The sequence below is a fragment of the Tachyglossus aculeatus genome, chromosome 18 (genome assembly GCF_015852505.1).
Source record: "Tachyglossus aculeatus isolate mTacAcu1 chromosome 18, mTacAcu1.pri, whole genome shotgun sequence".
NCBI lineage: Eukaryota > Metazoa > Chordata > Mammalia > Monotremata > Tachyglossidae > Tachyglossus > Tachyglossus aculeatus.
Genome location: NC_052083.1, coordinates 31,644,420 through 31,665,524, shown reverse-complemented (window position 1 = coordinate 31,665,524; position 21,105 = coordinate 31,644,420). Strand labels below are relative to the sequence as shown.

Genomic DNA, 21,105 nt, shown 5'->3' with positions numbered 1-21,105 from the left:
GAAATCTACAAAACACACATCCACACACATAAAAAAGACCTCTTTCTGCTCTACAAACAATTTCAAAGAGGTTCTACAGCAATGAGAAAAGGAAAAAAAAAAACGCTATGAAAGTAAAGTGCTCGTCATTGCTTAGAACAGGAAACAAATGACTGTTTCTGTGGCCTTTGATCCATGGCATCTGGACTTTTTTTTTTTTTTCAAAGGTTTGGCGGGGGGGACGACTCAGTTCTGTGTTTTCAGCTGGTTGTGCTACCTCTATAAAAATGAAGGCAAAGACGCTGTTATGCGGGGAATCAGCCTCTCCCACTCCAGGGGCTTCAGGTTTGCAACTTAGCACGAGACTTTGGTGCTTTCTCCGCTGCATTGGGGCATTGGGGGTGGGAGGGTGTCAATCGGCAAAGAACTCGGCTTTAGTCGCTTCCCCTTCCGCTGGAGCTGTTGAGCAACGGACCGTGGGAGCGGTCATCGCGGTCAGCTCCGAGAACCATCCAGGAGCAAACGAATACCGATTAAAGAGAGGTCTCTGGAAAAACACCACCAGCATCGATCCCCATCTCCCCACCCCGCCACGTCCACCACCTCTCCCTACCTCCAATTAACCTGGTCCATCTTTGGCCTTTTGGGTTTAATGAAATACCTATTCGTCACCCTTTCTTCCGTTGAATACTGAGGGCTGCAAGAAGCCATAGGGACCGGAAAGCACCCCGGGTCACGATACAGAAACGGATCGAGATTGGAGAAGCGGTCCTTTTTTGATTCGATGTAACTTTGGGCCAAACTTTCGGCCGCCTCCCCGAGTTAAAAGCCCCTCCATTCCTCTGCCCCCGAGGGTGCGGAGGGAAGGAAGGAAAGGCTGGAGGTCTCCTCAATAGAAATGCAAAGTTCCACGGGAGGCTGACCTGCTCTTCCATATCAGGGAGGAAAACTCAAACCGGAAACACAATAAAAGCGTAGTACAAAATATAAAAAATAAGTAGTGTCTCTATTTTTCTGTCTCCTATTTATATACATATACATTATTTTTAAAAAATCTTAAAAAACACTGATCTAACCAAAACCTCGTTTCGCTAATCTAAGGGGGAAAAGAAAAAGCAATCCACACACCTTAAGGTTGCGTGTGCCGACTAACTCTAGTAAAGATCAATTTTTTTTTGTCGTTGATCTGAGAGAAATCGGCCTGAGCCCCCCCTCTTGCTTCTGTCAGCTTAAACTACGGGATATTGCACGTTTCCCCCCAGAGTTGGTTGTTCGGTTTGGACCCTGATAATGAAATGCATAAAAATGGAATTAGCAGCAGAAACAAAATGTGCAGCATTAAAGGACACCCTCCACGGGGGAGGGGTTGGGGGGAATATCCCTGGAAGGAATCTCGGGGGGCCACCAGCTAGAGTTGGCATTTCCAACTCCCCATCTCCCGTCAAGACCAGCGTCGGGGCCTTCCGAGCCCTTCCCGGAGCACAGCGGATAAAGACTCTTCTTGAAAAGATGAGGGAAACGGTGGATCCTGATTTTCAGAGACAAGGTTCCATGGTATCGGTCTGTTTCGGAGGGCCATCAATCAGAAAGTTCACAGTTTTCATTTAAAGCATGGATGTTTTCTGGGGGTGGGGAGCTGCTCATAACTTTAGAAAACAAAAGAGCTCAATATAAACCTTGCATCCAGGCACACACTCACACACACATGCACACACACAAATGGCAATGCTCCCATTTTTTTGTGTGTGTCTCTCAATGCATAATGTTGCACGCCACTGGTCTTTAAGAGGTAATCTTCACAAATCCAGAACGAATATTGTCATCCAGGAGGCTGTGGTCCCTTTTCGTTATAGCCTCCCCTCGCTATGTCACCGCTGCCAACAGCCGGGAGAAATCTTGCATATCGACGGGAGTTGGGCTGGCCAGACACATACAGTACCCAAAAAATTCTCTCTCAATTTATCCCCTCCCCACCCTGCCACCCCCGCTTCCCCCATGACCCACCACCCCCTGCAACTTCCATCGTTATTTTTTTCTTTCCAATGAGTCCAGTCCCTATTCATATTTGTTCAGTGCAAGAAAGGAAAACCAAAGCACTTCCCTGGGAAAAAATAAAAAATAAAATCCCCCCAGCCAAATACACACATATTGCTTATTTTCGCTTGGATAAAGGTACTGGCTTTCTCAACCACCAGACATTCTCTCCACCTACTTCAAAATTATTGCTTTGGAGAGTCAGTCATTCCAGGAGGTGGAATGATGGAAGTCCCTCGGGGGGCAGGGGGGAGAGACAGACAGAGAGAGAGAGAGAGCGCGAGTTGGAGGAGCGGGATCTTCACTGGACCAAGACGAACTTTCCCAGCGGGGCGGGAGTGAGGTCCTCCATCTCACAGTCCCCCTGCGACGGCATGGCCGGTCCATATCCCCCGGGGGGCCGCAGGGCCACGCTGGCTCGCGCCGGGAAGAAGGGGGTCGCGGAGGGGGGGACGTCGGCACGGAGGTCCAGGTGGGCGTCCAGCAGCTGGGCCGCGGACGAGGCTGGAGAGACGCTGGTCCCAAAGGGGGGAGGGAGGGGTGGCTGGGCGGGGTGGAGGGCGCACTCCAGCGAGTTCTCCCGCTGTAGCTCCGACAGGAGGAGGGAGCCGGGGGCCCAGGGGCCGCCCGGAGCTGGGGGCAGGGGCTGGGGACCCGGGGGGACGCCCGCCGGGGCCTGCGGCTTGTGCTGCCACTGGAGCAACCTATACCGACGAGGGAGAAGGAAAGAGAGAGAGAGGGGGAGAGGAAGAAGTCACTTACCGCCCTTCATTCGAGGGCCTCCTGAATGGGCCGTGGGACCTGCACTGCAGCGTGTGGTCACGATTCCCTTCTCACTGTGTTTTGCCCACCTTTCGAGATGGGCCTTGGGGAACTGGGGGTTTGCCCATACCGGGAGAGATTCAACCTCCCAAGACAGTTTCCACATTTTCTCTCTCCGTTCTTGCTTCCTCTGAAATCTTGAGTGCCCACAGATCCTGACACCCCAAGGCTCCGTTCCTGTTTTGGGCTTCCGCCGGGATTGGCTCTATTCTCCACCCAACCAAGCCCCAGGGCACCGCACCACTTCTCTGCTCGTTGTTTTTATCGTTACGACTATGATACGATTCGTTCCAGCCTCGCTACGTTCCAAGCACTGCGCTAGATATTGGGGCAGATACAAGTCAGACACACTCCCTGTCCCACCCAGGGCTCGAGGTCTAAGGGGGAGAGAGAGGAAGTATTGAATCTCCCTCTAGACGGTGAGCTCGCCATAGGCAGGGATTGGGTCCGCCGACTCTGTTGTTCTGTACTCTTCCAGGCGCTCTGGACAGTGCTCTGCACATAGGAAGCCCTCAGTAAATACCACTGACTGATTGACTTTACAGATGAGGAAACAGGCACAGTAAAGTGAAGTGACTTCCCCAGGGTCACACAGCAGGCATATGTGTGTGCGTGGGCTGGTGACGGAGACTAGACAGTGTATCCACTCCAGCACTCACCCAGTGTTTGGCACAGTGTAAGTGCTCAATAAACCCCGATTGGCTGAGTTGAGCCCTGCGGCTGTGATCTCACCCAGCATCGACTGCCAAAGCCAACCTCCTTACCTTTGCTGGTTCAGGATCTCCTCTAGCAAGGTCCGGCCTTCCCGGCTGCAGCCGCCGCTGCCGCCGCCGCCACCATATCCGCCGGGGGTCTGCTGGGAGTGGTGGAAAGCGGCCGGGCCGCTCCTCGGGGGTCGGGCGGGGGCAGGCTGGCACACCTGGCGAGCCAGGCCCTTGATCTTGTTCAGCCCCAGGAGCCCCTTGGTCCGGGCGTTCTTCCGGAGCTGCTGCCGAAACGCCTTCAGGCCTGGGGACACGGAAATCAAGGGGAGGCGCCCCGTGAACACACGGGCCACCTCGATATTTCGGAGGGCAGCTAGTGGACAGGGGCCGGGGGACAAATTGGGCCAACGCTGAGGACGGGCTCCCCGTGGCCGGGGGACCACGGCTGACTCGCTCGCTCTGCCCTGTGCCGGGGGCGAGGCCATCACCCCCATGACTCTGGCCAGCCGGGAAGAGGGAGGGCCAAGCTCCCGGCTGACTGATTGCATTGAGATGGGCCCCACGGGGAAGAGAGGAAGACGGGGATGGAAGTTAGGGAAGAGGCGGGGGCGGGAATGGAAGGAGGGAGCGGGGAGGCTCTTCTCCCTTCGGCACCCAGGTAAAACAGACATTTCCCAGAGCAGACAGCAGAACCCAACTCAAAGAACCTCAAGCGGGGCAACCGCCCCCCGACAGACCTGCCTGAACCACCCACAAGGACCTCATCCTCTGCCCACAGGGCCTCAGGGGGCCTTCGGCTCCCCGCCTACCTCCTGGCGTGGCCCAGAGCAGAACCCAGTGACAGCCCGGAGCACCAAGAGGCTATACCTTGAGTGAGCGAGGTGTCTGAGGCCCTTCTTCCTTCCTGGAAACTGATGGGCAGCAGGGCCGCTCCTCCCAGGCAGCCCTGGGCCCGCAGGACGGGCGCGGTGGCCCGGGCGGCCAGGAACGGGGAGGCCATCCTGACCGTGGTGGCGTTGCCCATCAGGACCTGGTCGGCGAGGCGGCCGCCGAGGGCCCCGGAGCCTTCGGTGGATGAGGAGGGAAGGCAGCTGTCCGAGCTGGTTCCTTCGGTGGGGCTGGTGGAACAGGAAACCACGATGCCTGCAGCGGACGGGAGGGAGACAGAAAGAAAGAAAAGGATGAAAGGAAGAAGAGGGGGGAGGTGCCCGAATGAGTCCCCAGCGGCAATCACCAGAACCGTGGGTGTCGGGGTGGTTAGGGGAGAGGAATACTACATCCGGGGCAACAGATGGAAGCTGCCAATCAAGAGATTATCAATGGGAGGGAGACTTTATATAGTTCTGACATCATTTTCTCCTCTGTAAAATGGGGATAAAATCCCTCTTCTCCCTCCCTCCCTATTATCATCATCACCATCATCAATCGTATTTATTGAGCGCTTACTGTGTGCAGAGCACTGTACTAAGCCCTTGGGAAGTACAAGTTGGCAACATATAGAGACAGTCCCTACCCAACAGTGGGCTCACAGTCTAAAAGGGGGAAACAGAGAACAAAACCAAACATACTAACAAAATAAAATAAATAGAATAGATATGTACAAGTAAGACTATGTACAAGTACAAGACAACTATTAGACTGGGAGTCCCGTGTGGGCCAGGGACTGTGTCTGACCTGATGATCTTGTACTGACCCCAGCACCTAACATAGTGCTTGGCCCCTGGTGAGGGCCTCCCCCATGCCACAATTATTATCACTATCCCACTAGACAAAGATTAGGGACCCTCAGTGTCGCCTTCTGGACAGGCAGAGGTCAAAGCCAAAGAGGGAGCTTCAAAGAGGCCAGCTTCTCCGCCCAGAGGCCTCCACCCTGCTCCAGGGTCCCCTGAGTCGCCGAGGAGAGCGGCACCCGGAACTGCAGGGTGCGGGCATCCTTCCACCCACCGGGAAGAAAGGATCGAGACGGGCTTCTCAAGGCATCGCCCAGCCAGTGACGTGCTGAGCCCGGCCCCTCCCGGGGTCGGAATGTTATCTCAAGCGCTTGTTGTGAATTCACGGCCGGGCCGCCTGACCTCACCAAAACCCCAAGGCTTCTTCTGGGGGCGGCAGGAGTAATCAGACGGTATTTGTTGAGCACGCAATATGCCGGGATAGTTACAAGATAATCACAGCCGGAGGTTTCGGTTCCACACTGGGCTCCAAAGGGAGGCCCAGGGAGGTTGAGTGACTTGCCCAAGGTCATCCAGCAGGACAGTGGCCGAGCTGGGTGTGGAGCTCAGGTCATCTGACTCCCACACCCGTGCTCTATCCACCAGGCCACACTGCCTCCCTACATTACTTCTGTTGCCTATTATGATCTATGTGCCTTACTGTGATCTAGGTGGCCTGTTACTCTGATATTCTTTAAAAAAATTTTTTTACAAAAAATCAAACTACAAACCTAATAAAAATAATAGCGGAGACTATCACCCCAATCAGAAAATGAATTTGTGGGATAAGAGTATATATGTATATATGTTCGTACATATTTATTACTCTATTTATTTTACTTGTACATATCTATTCTATTTTATTTTGTTAGTTTGGTTTTGTTCTCTGTCTTCCCCTTTTAGACTGTGAGCCCACTGGTGGGTAGGGACTGTCTCTATATGTTGCCAATTTGTACTTCCCAAGCGCTTAGTACAGTGCTCTGCACATAGTAAGCGCTCAATAAATACGATTGATGATGATGAAGAGTGAAATTGGGCACTGTAATGACTCGCTCCATCATGAGTTTGTAGAAAGTGTGGCCCCAGATGTCAAAGGAGTTGGGCTCTCACCCCCACTTAGCCTGGCTGTTTGACCCCGGGGAAGTCACTTAGCTTCCCCAAGCCTCAGCCCCTCCTCTGTAAAATGGGGATTCAATCGTTGATCTCCGTCCCAGCTAGCCCGTGAGCCCTGAGGATTTTGTATCGCTCCCAGCGCTTGGCACAGTGTCCGGGCACCCGCTGGGGCTTGGCGCAGTGTCCAGGCCTCAGTGGGTGCTTAATGACCAGCAGCATCATGAGCTGCTCCTGGGAAGAATCGGATGGCCCTCACTCTGCCAGTCTCCCGCTTGGGAGGCAGGGGGGCACCGGTCCCCACCCTCCCACCCGAGTTACCGCCTGGACTCACAGGGCGGGCTGCTCTGGTAGAAATGCGTGGTGACTTCAGCCAGGGTATGTCTCCTGCTGGTGTTGCCGGGGAGGTGAAAGGGGTTCTGGGCTCGGATCTCCTCCTCCAGGTCCTTCTCCTGCCTGACCTCCTCGTTGATGGTGGTCTCCAGCAGGCTGTTGGGGGAGATGGGGCGGTTCCGCAGCAGCCCGTTCAAGTTGGGGTCCACGGGGAAGAACAAAGGCTGAAGGGGCGAGAGAGGTCGGTCAGTCCCTGACCCGGGGTCCCGCCGGGATGGCGAGGGGCGGCGTCCGTCCTCCCGATCCCACCCCCACCCCGCAGGCTTCCCTCTGCCGAGTGGTGATGATGATGATGGTGTTTGCTAAGCGCTACGCTATCTGCAATGCCAGGTCAAGAAAAAGCCAGTTGCTTCTATCTACCCCAGCGCTTGGTACAGCGCTTGGCATGTAGCAAGCGCTGAACCAGTACTACAGCTATTAATATTTCCACGATTTAACATGGCACAGGGCGCTCAGCCCAGCGCCTGGCAGACGCCTAATAAATTCCACAGCCGATGCTCACCTGGAGTGGGTTATTCAAGTCGCAGTCCATCTCCGCTTGCAAGACAGACTGCGTCAAGGGCTGGGGTGGTTGGTAGAATAGCGAGGATCTGAGGGACTCGCTGCTGAGGGCTTCTGGGGAGATCTAGGGGAAGAATGACACGCGCCATCAGGAAGGAAGGACTCAGGTCCAATCGGAGTCTGGTCGCCTCCTCCCCAACTCTGCCCGCCACTTGCCCATGGCATTTGTTAAGTGTTTACTACCTGCCAATCCCCGTATTAAGTGTTGGGAGTTGATACGAGATTATCCAGCCAAAGTCCCTGTCCCACAGGGGGCTCACAGTCTAAGTGGGGTGGGAGAGAGCAGAAATTGGACCCCCATTGTACAGATGAGAAAACTGAGGGCCAGAAAAGTGAAGTGACCTGCAAGGTCACCCAGCAGACAAGTGGCGGATCTGAGATTAGAATCCAGGTCCTCTGATTCCCCCGCCCGGGCTCTTTCCACCGGTCCACACTGCTTCTCAGCGACCTATCCTCACCGGCCAAAGGGGCCCTGACAGAAACCAAGAATTTCTAGTCAGAGATGCCCGCTGGGGTAGCAGGTCTTTGCTGATCTGGGCGGCACCTCGGGGTATGATGTCTCTGAGCGTTTAAGTCCAGTGCCCGGCACCCAGTGGGCACTCTGCAAATACCAAGATCCTGATAATCCCCAGGAAGGGATCAGGGACACAAGGAAGACTCCTTTCACCCTAAATCCGAGGGGAAAGCCAAGGAGATGGCCTACGCACCGAGCTGACAAAGCTGTCCCGGTGTCTGGCTTGGGGATGCCTAATGGACTCTCTCTAGGAGTTGGGATTGGCCAGGCGAGGTTCGTCTGCTAGGGAAAGCAGAGCCTGTGGGCAAACCGTCAAGGCCCGGAACAAGGTGCAGAACGGCCAGAGGGCTCGAAGAGACGCCCCCGACCCCTCACCTCGAAGCTGCTGAGCTCGGAGCTCCTCGGCCTGTGCCGCCTGGTGGTTCCGGGCCGGCCGGGCAGCTGGCTGCTCCGGTGCTCCTTGAGCCGCTCCAACAGCAGGTAATAGATGGCAGCGAAGTGGTTGTAGCTGCTGTTTTGCAACGACTGGAGGAGAGAGAACAGGTGCCTCAGGGACGGCTCCGCCGGCGCACGGGGGGAAAGCGCGGAGGTGGCGGGACCCGTTAAGGCTGGATCAGTCGATTAATGGTGTTTATTGAGGGCTTACTGTGGGCACAGCACTGCACTAAACGCTTGGGAGAGTTTATTTTTGAATGGTATTTGTTAAGAGCTATGTGCCAGGCACTGTACTGAGCACTGGGAAGATACAAGACAGTCAGGTTGGACACAATCCCTGTTCCACATAGGGCTCAGAGTCTTAATCCCCATCTGAAAGATGAGGAGGTAACCGAGGCCTTGTGAAGTGAAGTGACTCGCCCAGGGTCACTCGGCAGACAAGTGGAGGAGCCGGTTTTAAAACCCAGGCCGTCTGACTCCCGCGCCTGAGCTCTTTCCATTAGGCCACGCTTGCTTCTCTAGAGTCCCCGCCCAAGAAGCGTACAGTCTAGAGGAGCTTCACAACTGGTCCTTATGGGGCCCGGCTGATCAGGAGTGACTTCTGACTCCTACGAGGCCTGAGAGCCGATGGCGCTTTAAGAACGGTCGGGGGTTTTCTTTTCTTAATTCAAGCGGACGGCATCACCCATCAAAGAGTCGCCGGTCGATCCATGGATGGCATTTATTGAGTGCCTACTTTCTGCATAGTACCGCCCCGAACACTTGGGAGAGTCCAGTAGAGTTAGAAGACGCGATCCCTGCCCTGAAGGAGCTCGCACCTCCGGCAGAGGGACTAAACTAGGGCTAGGGGCGCCTCGCTACCAGGGTGCCGTTCTTAACTCGGGTGGCCGGCTCCAGGCTTCTAGACCGAGGAGGCTCAGCCAGAACTGCCTCGGAGGGTCACCCTCCACAGGGCGGCCAATTGGGCTGGGGGAGGGCCGGGGCTCACCTCCACCGTCCTCTGCCTGTCGACACCCAGCGTCTGCATGATCCCCAGGACCTGTTCGTCGTAGTCTCCCAGGTTGGAGTTGTAGCCGTGCAGGGCAAAGCAGAGGGGTGACGGCGGCGGCAGGGGCGGCTGCGGGGCCGGGCCCGTCTGCATCCACCTGTGCTGCTTGATCTGGGCGACGGTGATGCGCTTGGCGGGCTCCACCACCAGCATCCGGCGGATCAACGATTCGCAGTCTTCGGGGTGGGGACGGGGGATGAGAGGGAGAGCACAGACAACCCCACGCTGACGTTAGACGCAAAGACGGTGGAGGAATTCTACCGTCAAGAGTAGGCAGGCCCTCCCTTCCCCTGAGGCAAACTCTTCTCCCGGTGGGGGGGGGGGGGGGGGGGGGTCGGCCCAATCCCACCCAGGGCAGGGCAGCTGTGCTCCGGAGCCCGCTAAGCCCCAGCTTGGCGAGGGAGGAGGACACCTGGCCTCGCAGCCCACCCCGCCCAACACCCCTGAGGCATGGGGCTCCACCTTTAATCCGGGGTGCTGGGGTAAGCCTTGTTTACTCCACACCCATCGGCCCCGGGGATACTGGAGGGCGATGCCTTCCTGAGCTTCTGGATGGTGGAGGAGGGGGCCCCGGAGCTTCCCTCAGAACTTCAAGCCCCCCTCTCCCTGGCTGCAGGATGACTTTTTACTGGAGATTTGAATTTCAGAAAGGGCAGCCTATGCTAGTGGGGTAGGGACTCCTTTTTTCCGGGGTTCGTTAGTGGGCGGGGCTCTGAGCCGATGGGTGAGTTCCTTTGCCAGGGAAAGTTTGCTCTCGGGGGGCCACGGGCTTGAGGAAACGAAGCTCGTGCCTGCCGTCCTTTAGGTAGGACGTTGGCAAAAACAAAACAGAACAAAAGAAAAACCCACCCCAACCGCTTTATGTTGTTCTTTCTCCCTGCTGGTTCCTAGTCAACACGAACACACCCCGCAGCGCTAGGGGCTGGCGCTCCCAAACTCGCCTTCCCCTCCCATACGTGTCGCCACCGCAGGGGACTGGGGAGCCCTCACGCCGTTCAATGGCTCCCTTCCCACCCTCTCTCCGAGGGGGATGGGGCGCACTCACCTTGGGACATGAAGAAGGGGATGCGAAACCGTCCCTCCAGCACCCTCTGCCTCAGGGTGGGCAGGTTGGGCCCGTCGAAGGGGAGAGAGCCACACACCAGGACGTAGAGCACCACGCCGAGGCTCTGTAAATGAAACGGATGCCACGCGGCGGTCTCGTCAGCGAACCCGTGAGAGAACGCCCTGCCCGCCGCCCTCCTTCACCGCAGCCCGACCGGGGATGCCCGCCCAAAGTGTACTCACCCAAACGTCGAGGAGGGGGCCCTCGTACTCCTTCCCCTCGAAGACCTCGGGGGCCGCGTAGGGCGGGCTCCCGCACCACGTGGACAGGGGCTCGCCGGACTTGTAGAAGTTTCCGAACCCGAAATCTGCCAGAAGGAAGGGAAGGGGGAGAGACGATCGCTCGCGAGAGTGACAAGCCCTCGTTGGCCCGGCCCTGTGGTCAGGCTGGGACCCCACACCCGCCGCCCACCCGCCCCCCTGCCCGGGAGGGTTTCCCCAGTCTGGAAGCTTTTTCAACGGCAGTGCTTTAACTGGGCCTACCTGCCAACTTGATATTCATGTTGGCATCCAAGAGGAGGTTTTCGGTCTTCAGATCCCTATGAACTATGTGATGGCTGTGACAGTAGTCCACAGCCGAAAGGATCTGCCAGAACTTCTTCCGGGCCTCGTTCTCGCTCAGATGCCCGTTGGAAGTCAAGTAATCTGCAGGGCGATAAGGTCAGTGAGTGCCCGATTCACATCTCTTCCCACTTCTGAGGACTCTCCTGGTCATGGTAGAGGCGTGAGAGCTGAATGAAGCTCGCTTTCCTTAGAGCTCTAGTATCTTATTAAATATATATCAACATATATTAAAAAATTACATATATATATATTTATCTTATTGCAAATCCTGCCCTCCTGCTCACCCACCCCCCACAATCCCACCACTACCAAAGAGAAACTCATTCATAGTAGACTTGCCGACTGGGTTATCTGTTAAAAGCGTTAATAGGTGGCAAGCACTGTGCTAAGACTGGACCCAAGTCCCTGACCTACTCGGGACTCCCAGTCTAAGGAGGAGGGAGAACTTACCAAACATTTCCCCATTCTTTGCAAACTCGGTGACAATGTAAAGCATATCCTTTGTCTCCATAACCTACAAAATGCAAAACAGAAGGCATTTTAATTCATTTTCAATGCCCCCGCTCCAAGCATGCCCAAAGAAGGAAACCTGCAGAAAGACAAGCATCCTCCGGCTCATAAGTACCCTGACTTAGAACAATTACAGGCAAAGCACATTTATTTCTAAAGTATAGTATGGAGGAATCGCAAAGGAGGTTTGTTCACTGGGGGCTTGATGGACGGCGGAAGGCCCAAGAAACCCTCCCCTGCCCCGCTCTCCCGCACGATAAACTCAAACTCTCTTTTTTCCCCTCCTGTGCTGAGATATGGGCTGGGACTCCAAACTTTAAATTGGATTTCATCTGTTAGATAAATCTTCAAAAAATATATTTGATCTGGGCAGTAGTCAAACATCGGCAGAGGATGTACGTGTACAATTATTGGAATTCAAGGACTTTCTGTAAGAAGCTGAGAAGGTAAGAGTAGATTGTCAAGGCTGATATTTGCAGCGAGAGCAGACTAAAGAATAGATATCATATGCCCCCAACCCCACCTCCAAATTAGGCTGCAAGAATACCACTCTGTCAGGCCAGCAACAAAGAGCTCTGCTGTTTGTGCAAGTGAATTGCTCAACAGGCCTCACTTGAAACAGCCAACGTCAATACGCATGTAAAGTTCACTTATTGATCCGGGATTGGATTTGCTTCTGAAAAACTGCTGGTGGCACCTTCATGCCATTAAGACTGGTAATGAAATTAGCCAATATGGAAGACTTGGATGGTTTTGAAAGAAAGCATTCCACATATACACATATATTCATATTATTATTAATTATCAGAACAAGGGGGGTGGGGGTGGCGGGGAAGAGTCAAGACTTTCTCTTTTATAAAAACAGATTTCTTTAGGTCTCAAAATTTAACAGAGAAGATGTTCATCAAGAAAGAATCTGCAAAGAGAGAACTGTGTTTTGCCTCCTGGGGCAGCAAATATACCAAGAAACAAAAACATTAAAAGATTAAACAGACAATATGGCTAGAGTATGGGTGACATTGTTTTATTCTACCGTTTTGTTTTTTTTTTTACAAAAACGTAAGCACTGAAAGGAAGAAAAGGGAGACCTGGAACTAGCTTTCGTCTGCCTCAGAAAGATAAATTAAAAAAAAAAAAAATCAGTAATGAGCTAAGGAAAAAGATGTTTTAAGTTCAAAAATACTGAAGGGAAAGAGTTAGGCGTCTCTGAAATGTTCTGGGAAAGATGCCAGATGGATGAAAACTAGATGCTGGTATTGAAACCAGAACAATACCCCCCCCCCAAAAAAAAATACCCATCATTATGTCATCTGATTCTAGCCCTGCTTCTCGGTCTCCACGGAGCAGGTAGCCCATCAGTTGCAGATACAAGAGATGAAAAAGACAATTCAGCTGAAGAATGTCTCCGAAAGATCCACTGCCCAGACGGCAGGTAACTAAGGGGCAGGGGGAGAATTAACACAGCATTTCCTCCCTCCACGTTAGTCAAAGGAAAATGGGGAGGGAGACCCCATTCTGACCTGCCCCCAGGCTGATTCCCCCGGCCCATCCAAAGAGAGTGACATCCATCGGACAGAACTCCTGTTAGAATAACAGCTCTGTGGAGACCCCAAAGGGGCATTATCTGTGCGGGCTCTCTGATGTTCGGCTTTGCTTTAATACTATTTTTTAAAATGTGCTTCTACTGTCTGAAGAGCTATTTGTCGTGTCAGTTCAGTACTCTGCACACATAAGCGCTTGATATATACCATGGATGACGATCTCTGTGGGGACTCTGGACTTCCAACTTCCTCGGGTTTCTGAATCCACCGAGGTCCCCACCCCCAGTCCCTGACCTGGACACTCTCTGGACCGGGCCAACTTCGCCAAACCATATGGGCCCTTCTGAAAGACGATTAAGAGGAACTTACACCTAATACCAATTAGCTCGAATGGTTGGAATGTGCAAAGGAGCCTTGATCTGATTTTTGCACAACACATCATTTGCTTCCACGACAGCATGTTGGAGATTCCTTGGGTTTTAATTTTTTTTTTAAAAGGTGAAATATCTTGTTTCCATGAGACCCCATTGCTTTTCGTTTATTCCTTCCCGTTAAAAAGGCTACCGGTACTATGTCAGCAGGCTACGATATCTCAGGCTTTAAGATGTGTTCTGAAATGGGGTAAAACAAAAAGTTCATTGCCCTTAGCTTGTCCCCAAAATAACTCAGCGGTTCCATTCTGATGAAAGAGCGTAAGGCAAGAAGCGCTCCATACTCTCCAAAGCCCTCCCTAGAAAAATTAGTTTCCCCAAACGTGCTGTTTTCAAGATTCAGAGTGCTGGCTTTGGAGATCAAAAATCACTGGCTAAAAGAAAAATTAGTTTCCCCACACGTGCTGTTTTCAAGATTCAGAGCTGCCGGCTTTGGAGATCAAAAATCACTGGCTAAAAGATGCTAGTTACTCAGCATGTTACAGTCTATGAAGAGATTTTAGGCTTCTGGGGTTAAAAACAATTGCCCATCCGGCCACTCTGCAATGGAGAAAGACTTTTAAAAGTAGGAATAGTTTAGAAGCCAAGGGTTTGGCTTTAAAATAAGTTTTGAAGATTTTAAAAAGGTAAGGCACTGAAACCTTCCACTTGTAGACCCGGAGGGAACCTCGGTAAATTTTGACCCATCCAACTTAACCCCCACCTAGGAAATTTTTAGCGTTGAATGGGTAGGCAAACAGCTTACATTCATCATCAATCGTATTTATTGAGCGCTTACTATGTGCAGAGCACTGTACTAAGCGTAGTCCTAGACAGAACCCTGATGAAAAAAGGCCCTCTCTGAATACGGCAAGTATTCTGCTTAAATAGGATGCCCGCTCCCTTTCTGTGTTTGATTTAAGAATCCCAAGCCCTATAAGATGATCGGCAACACAAGCCACAGGCTGCAATTCCATGCACATCATCAGTCAGAACCGTTCTCTTACCTGATAAAGCTTGATGATGTGAGGGTGATTCAAAAGCTTCATTATCTGAACCTCTCGATAAATTTTCTCCAAATTGCTTGAATCTAACCTGGTTTTGTCTATAATTTTGATCGCAACCTGCAGATTGCATAGAACAAGAAAGTTAAGTCATTTTGTGGAGCCATTTCTCAACGCAAACTCAACGCCTCGTACGCAGATTAATTTCATTAAAAATGACGTGTAGTTTGGAAAGATCCCTAAAAAGTCTAAGGAGAATAAAATGGTCGTTAACAAATAGCACTCGGTGGTGTTTACTGAGACCCCTCTCAGAAGCTCAGAAACGGTGGGTGCTTAACATGGTTGTCACACGCCATCCTGCTCCGCACCTGATGGTTACCATACGCTTTCCCGTCACCTTCGGATGATTTCGGCATTAAAAATAATAATAATAATAATAGCATTTATTAAGCGCTTACTATGTGCAAAGCACTGTTCTAAGCGCTGGGGCTGTTGCAAGGTGATCAGGTTGTCCCACGGGGGGCTCACAGTCTTCATCACCATTTTACAGATGAAATCCGACTCTTTTGGTCAGAAAAATGAGCCTGCCTCTGGGTTCGAACACTTCTTTGCATATGGGTGACTGAAACCACGCATTTGAGAGTTTCTTCGGAGCGTAAACCATCAACAAGTTTCACTGCCTTACAAAACAGGCCTTTCGGTCCCAAATGTTCCCGTCAGACCATTCTCTCCCCAGCTAGTTTCACCACAACTTAAAAACAAATACCTAAGCCTCCACTGTGGGGGGAGAGGAACTGTAACCCCCTCTGCCCCGGCCCCCCACTACCAGAAGGAATCTGATTATCATCAATCGGATTTATTCAGCACTTGCTGTGCACAAAGCGTTGTACTAAACGCTCGGGAGGGCACGCTATAGATGACACCGGAAAAGCCCTGAAAGAGGTTCAAGCCCACCTACCTGGGTTTTGGTGACTCTGTGCCTGGCCAACTTCACCACGGCGAAATTGCCTTTCCCCAAGGTCCTTTCAATATCATAAAATCCGACCCGAAGGGGCCTCTGCTGGAGGTGACTCGAAAGGGGGACGGGGGTAAAATCTGACATGATCACCATGGCTTTGACTGGGATGGGGGGCGGGGGACGGGACCGGCGGGATTTAGAAGAGGCTCATGAAATGTCCTTCTGCCTGCGGGAGGGGAAAGAAAGAACAGCGTCAAATATGTCAAATATGCACGTCAGGGGCACACTGTGGTCGACACACACACACCAAATCCTGGCTCACCAAGGGCAGACGGGGCTCTGCCCCCACCCGCAACCCCAGACTCCGGACAAGTGCCCGGGCAGCGCCCCGTGGCTTAGTGGCAAGAGCCCAGGCTCGGGAGTCGGAGGACCTGGGTTCTAATCCCAGTTCTGCCACTCGTCTGCCTGCTGTGTGACCTTGGGCCATCCTCTTCACTTCTCCGGGCCTTGGTTACCTCATCTGCAGGATGGGAATTACGATTGGGAGCCCCACGACCTTGTATCTACCCCAGCGTTTACGACAGTGCTAAACCTGTATATATGTTTGTACATATTTATTACCCTATTTATTTACTTATCTTACTTGTACATATCTATTCTATTTATTTTATTTTGTTAGTATGTTTGGCTTTGTTCTCTGCCCCCCCCTTCTAGACTGTGAGCCCACTGTTGGGTAGGGACTGTCTCTATGTGTTGCTGACTTGGACTTCCCAAGCGCTTAATACAGTGCTCTGCACACAGTAAACGCTCAATAAATACAATTGATTGATTGATTGATTGATTGCTAGGCACACCGTAAGTGCTTAACAAATACCGTCATTATTATTATCATTATTCCGGGGTCCGGCCGGCCCCTGGCGGGGGTGGGCACGGGGAGGCCAAGCCAGGGACCCCCCCAGTCCCCCGCCCTGACCCCTGACCCCAGAGAGGCAGCATGGCCTAGTGGCAAGAGCCCGGACTTGGGAGTCCGAGGACGTGGGTTCAAACCCGGCGCCACCGCTTGTCTGCTGTGTGACCTCGGGCAAGCCGCATCACTTCTCTGGGCCTCAGTTACCTCATCTGAAAAACGGGGGTGAAGCCTGAGCCCCCTGTGGGACCACCTGACTACCCTGCACCTACCCTAGCGCTTAGAAGGGGGTTTGGCACGAAGTAAGCGCTTCCCAAGTACCACCCTTATTATTATTCACTTTGCTGTGCCTCAGTTACCGCAACTGTAAAACGGGGATGAAGACTGGGAGCCCCACGTGGGGCCACCATCATAAATGCCATCACTACTATTACCCCAGCGCTTAGAAGGGGGCTTGGCACATGGTAAGCTCTTAACAAACATCACCGTTATTATTACTAGCAGTATTTCCTGCTCGGAGACCCCTTTCATTCATTCGGTCGTATTTACTGAGCGCTTACTGTGTGCAGAGCACTTTACTAGGCGCTTGGAAACTACACTTTGGCAACAAATAGACACAATCCCTACCTAACAACGGGCTCACTCTCCAACAGTCCAGTGCTCTGCGCACAATACCACTGATTAATTAAGTCATTCATTCAGTCGTATTTACCGCGTGCAGAGCATTGTACTAAGCGCTTGGAAAGTACACTTCGGCAACAAATACACATAATCCCTACCCAACAACGGGCTCACAGTCTCCAACAGCCCAGTGTTCTGCGCACAGTACCACTGATTAATTCATTCATTCATCCAATCTATTTACTGAGCGCTTACTGTGTGGAGAGCACTGTCCTAAGCGCTTGGAAAGTACACTTCGGCAACAAATAGACACAATCCCTATCCAACAACGGGCTTACAGTCTCCAACAGCCCAGTGCTCTGCGCACAATACCACTAATTCTTTCATTTATTCGTATTTACTGTATGTAGGGCACTGTCCTAAGCGCTTGGAAAGTACACTTCGGCAACAAATAGACACAACAACCTGGCTCACAGTCTCCCACATCCTAGTGGTCTGCGCACAATACCACTAATTCTTTCATTCAAGCGTATTTACTGTATGCAGAGCACTGTCCTAAGCGCTTGGAAAGTACACTTCGGCAACAAATAGACACAACAACGGCCTCCCAGTCTCCAACAGCCTAGTGGTCTGCACACAATACCACTGATTAATTCTTTCAGTCGTATTTATTGAGCGCTTACTGTGTGCAGAGCACTGTCCTAAGCGCTTGGAAAGTACCCTTCGGCAACAAATAGACACAACAACGGCCTCACAGTCTCCAACAGCCTAGTGCTCTGCGCACAATACCACTAATTAAGTCATTCATTCAATCGTATTTACTGTGTGCAGAGCACTGTTCTAAGCGCTCGGACAGTACACTTCGGCAACAAATACACACAATCCCTACCCAACAACGGGCTCACAGTCTCCAATGGCCCAGTGTTTTGCGGACAATACCACTAAAGTCTTTCATTCAATCGTATTTACTGTATGCAGAGGACTGTCCTAAGCGCTTGGAAAGTACCTTTCGGCAACAAATAGACACAACAACGGGCTCACAGTCTCCAACAGCCTAGTGCTCAGTGCACAATACCACTGATTAATTAACTCATTCATTCAATCGTATTTATTGAGCTCTTACTGCGTGCAGAGTACTGTCCTAAGGGCTTGGAAAGTAACCTTCGGCAACAAATAGACACAACAACGGCCTCACAGTCTCCAACAGCCTAGTGCTCTGTGCACAATACCACTGATTAACTAACTCATTCAATCGTATTTATTGAGCGCTTACTGTGTGCAGAGCACTGTCCTAAGCGCTTGGAAAGTACACTTCGGCAACAAATAGACACAACAACGGGCTCACAGTCTCCCACGGCCTAGTGGTCTGCGCACAATACCTCTGATTAATTCATTCAATCGTATTTATTGAGCGCTTACTGTGTGCAGAGCACTGTCCTAAGCGCTTGGAAAGTACCCTTCGGCAACAAATAGACACAACAACGGCCTCACGGTCTCCAACAGCCTAGTGCTCAGTGCACAATACCACTGATTAATTAACTCACTCATTCAGTCGTATTTATTGAGCTCTTACTGTGTGCAGAGCACTGTCCTAAGCGCTTGGAAAGTACCCTTCGGCAACAAATAGACACAACAACGGCCTCACGGTCTCCAACAGCCTAGTGCTCTGCGCACAATACCACTGATTAATTAACTCACTCATTCAATCGTATTTATTGAGCTCTTACTGTGTGCAGAGCACTGTCCTAAGGGCTTGGAAAGTAACCTTCGGCAACAAATAGACACAACAACGGGCTCACAGTCTCCAACAGCCTAGTGCTCTGCGCACAATACCACTAATTAATTAATTCATCCAATCGTATTTATTGAGCGCTTACTGTGTGCAGACCACTGTCCGAAGCGCTTGGAAAGTACCCTTCGGCAACAAATAGACACAACAACGGCCTCACGGTCTCCAACAGCCTAGTGCTCAGTGCACAATACCACTGATTAATTAACTCACTCATTCAATCCTATTTATTGAGCGCTTACTGTGTGCAGAGCACTGTCCTAAGCGCTTGGAAAGTACCCTTCGGCAACAAATAGACACAACAACGGCCTCACGGTCTCCAACAGCCTAGTGGTCTGTGCACAATACCACTGACTAATTAATTAATTCATCCAATCGTATTTATTGAGCGCTTACTGCGTGCAGAGCACTGTCCTAAGGGCTTGGAAAGTACCCTTCGGCAACAAATAGACACAACAACGGCCTCCCAGTCTCCAACAGCCTAGTGCTCAGTGCACAATACCACTGATTAATTAACTCATTCATTCAATCGTATTTACTGAGCGCTTACTCTGTGCAGAGCACTGTCCTAAGCGCTTGGAAAGTACACTTCAGCAGGAGACGATCCCTACTCAATAACGAGGTCACAGTCTCCCACGGCCCAGTGGTCTGTACACAGTAGCACTGATTAATTCATTCACTCAATCGCATTTATTGAGCGCAGACTGTGTGCAGGGCACTGTACTAAGCGCAATTCGGCAACAAATAGACAGAAACCGTGCCCCCCACGGGCTCGCCGTCTCGGGGCGGCGGACCGTACCTGCTCCCTGCCCCTCACCTGGTCAGATGCCCGGCGGGTCGGAGGACTGGATGCGGGGGTGTGTGTGTGTGAGTGTGTGTATCTGTGTGTGTGAGACTGTGTCTGTGTATGTGTGAGACGCTGTATCTGTGTGTGTGTCTGTGTGAATGTGAGGGAGAGATGCTGGATCTGTGTGTGTCTGTGTGAATGTGAGGGAGAGATGCTGTGTGTGGGAGAGACGTTGGGTATATCTGTGTGTGTGTGTGTGTGTGTGTGTGTGTGTAGTAAGCGCTTGGTACAGTGGCCTGCACACAGTTAGCGCTCAATAAATGCGATTGAATGAATGTGAATGGGTGTGAGGGAGAGACGCTATGTGTCTGTGTGGAGTGTGTGAATGGGTGGGAGGGAGGGACGCTTAGTGTGTTATCTAGGTGAGTGTGTGTGTGTGAATGGGTGGGAGGGAGAGGCGCTGTATCTGTGTGTGCGGGTGTGTGCGTACTAAGCGCTTAGTACGGTGCTCTGCACACGGTAAGCGCTCAATAAATACGACTGAATGAGTGCGTGAATGGGTGTGAGGGAGAGACGCTCTATCTGCGTGGAGTGTGTGAACGGGTGAGGGGGAGACGCTTGCGTGCTATCTATGTGAGTGTGTGTGTGTGTGAATGGGTGTGAGGGAGAGACGCTTGTGTGTTATCTATGCGTGTGTACCTGTGTGAGTGTGTGAGACGTTGTATCTCTGTGTGTGTGTGTGAATGGGTGAGGGAGAGGCGCTGTGTGTGTGTGAATGGGTGTGAGGGAGAGATGGGTGTGAGGGAGAGGTGCTGTGTGAATCTGTGAGTGAATAGGTGTGAGGGGGAGACGCTGTGTGTATCTGTGTGAGTGTGTGGGAGACGCTGTGTGTATCTGTGTGAGTGCGTGCGGGTGTGAATGGGTGTGAGGGGGAGCCGTTGTGTGTATGTCTGTGTGCGCTGTGTGTATCTGTGTGAGCGTGCGAGAGACGCCGCGTGTATCTGCGTGTGGATGGGTGTGAGGGGGAGACGCTGTGGGTATCTGTGTGAGGGCGTGCGGGTGTGTGTGGATGGGTGTGAGGGGAGTCGTTGTGTGTGGATGGGTGTGAGGGGGAGACGCTGTGGGTATCTGTGTGAGGGCGTGCGGGTGTGTGTGAATGGGTGTGAGGGGAGTCGTTGTGTGTGTGTGTGTGTGTGTGTGTGTGTGTGTGTGTGTGTGTGAGAGCGAGAGGAGGCGGAGAAGGTTGGTCCGGCGCTGCTGCCCTCGCTACCGGCGGCCTCCCCGCTGGCGGCCCGACTGTCGCCGCTCCGGCCGCTGCTCCTGCTGCCGCCGCCGCTGCTGCTGCTGCCGGTGCCGGGGCCGCATGTCACGGCTCGGAGCCCTCGGAGCGGCCCGCGGAGCAGCCCTCGGCCGGTCCCGCCCGGCGGCGCGCGGCAACCCCTCTGAGCCGCGCCGCCCCACGGGGGGGGGCTGGGGTCGGCCCCTCCCCCCGGGCCCCTCCCCCCCGCCGGGCCCCGCCCAACCGCCGGGCTCCCATTGACGTGCCTTTGACGCCAGAGAGACGCGCGGCCGAGCGGCGGGCTGAGGCCGAGCGACCGATC

The 21,105-nt window shown here is 52.6% G+C and overlaps 1 protein-coding gene across 1 annotated transcript; it reads right to left on the bottom strand.

Annotated features, from left to right (window-relative positions):
* Positions 1–1,991: 1,991 nt before the first annotated feature.
* On the bottom strand, positions 1,992–19,605 carry SIK1 (salt inducible kinase 1). Its single transcript, XM_038760226.1, has 14 exons — positions 19,535–19,605; positions 15,401–15,626; positions 14,446–14,562; positions 11,428–11,491; positions 10,897–11,058; positions 10,597–10,721; positions 10,355–10,478; positions 9,250–9,485; positions 8,202–8,351; positions 7,254–7,376; positions 6,693–6,915; positions 4,407–4,682; positions 3,600–3,843; positions 1,992–2,717 (listed from the first exon to the last, which is right to left on the bottom strand). Exons 2-14 carry the CDS (start codon positions 15,551–15,553, stop codon positions 2,315–2,317), a joined length of 2,400 nt encoding a protein of 799 aa, XP_038616154.1. The 5' UTR covers positions 15,554–15,626; positions 19,535–19,605; the 3' UTR covers positions 1,992–2,314.
* Between the last annotated feature and the right edge of the window lie 1,500 nt (positions 19,606–21,105).

Excerpts from the sequence above, each read along its gene's own strand:
- SIK1 (XM_038760226.1), bottom strand. The coding sequence starts at position 15,553 with ATGGTGATCATGTCAGATTTTACCCCCGTCCCCCTTTCGAGTCACCTC. Across the intron at positions 11,492-14,445 it reads ACATCATCAAGCTTTATCAG|GTTATGGAGACAAAGGATAT; the intron begins GTAAGAGAACGG and ends TGCATTTTGTAG. Across the intron at positions 2,718-3,599 it reads GAGATCCTGAACCAGCAAAG|GTTGCTCCAGTGGCAGCACA; the intron begins GTAAGGAGGTTG and ends TCGTCGGTATAG.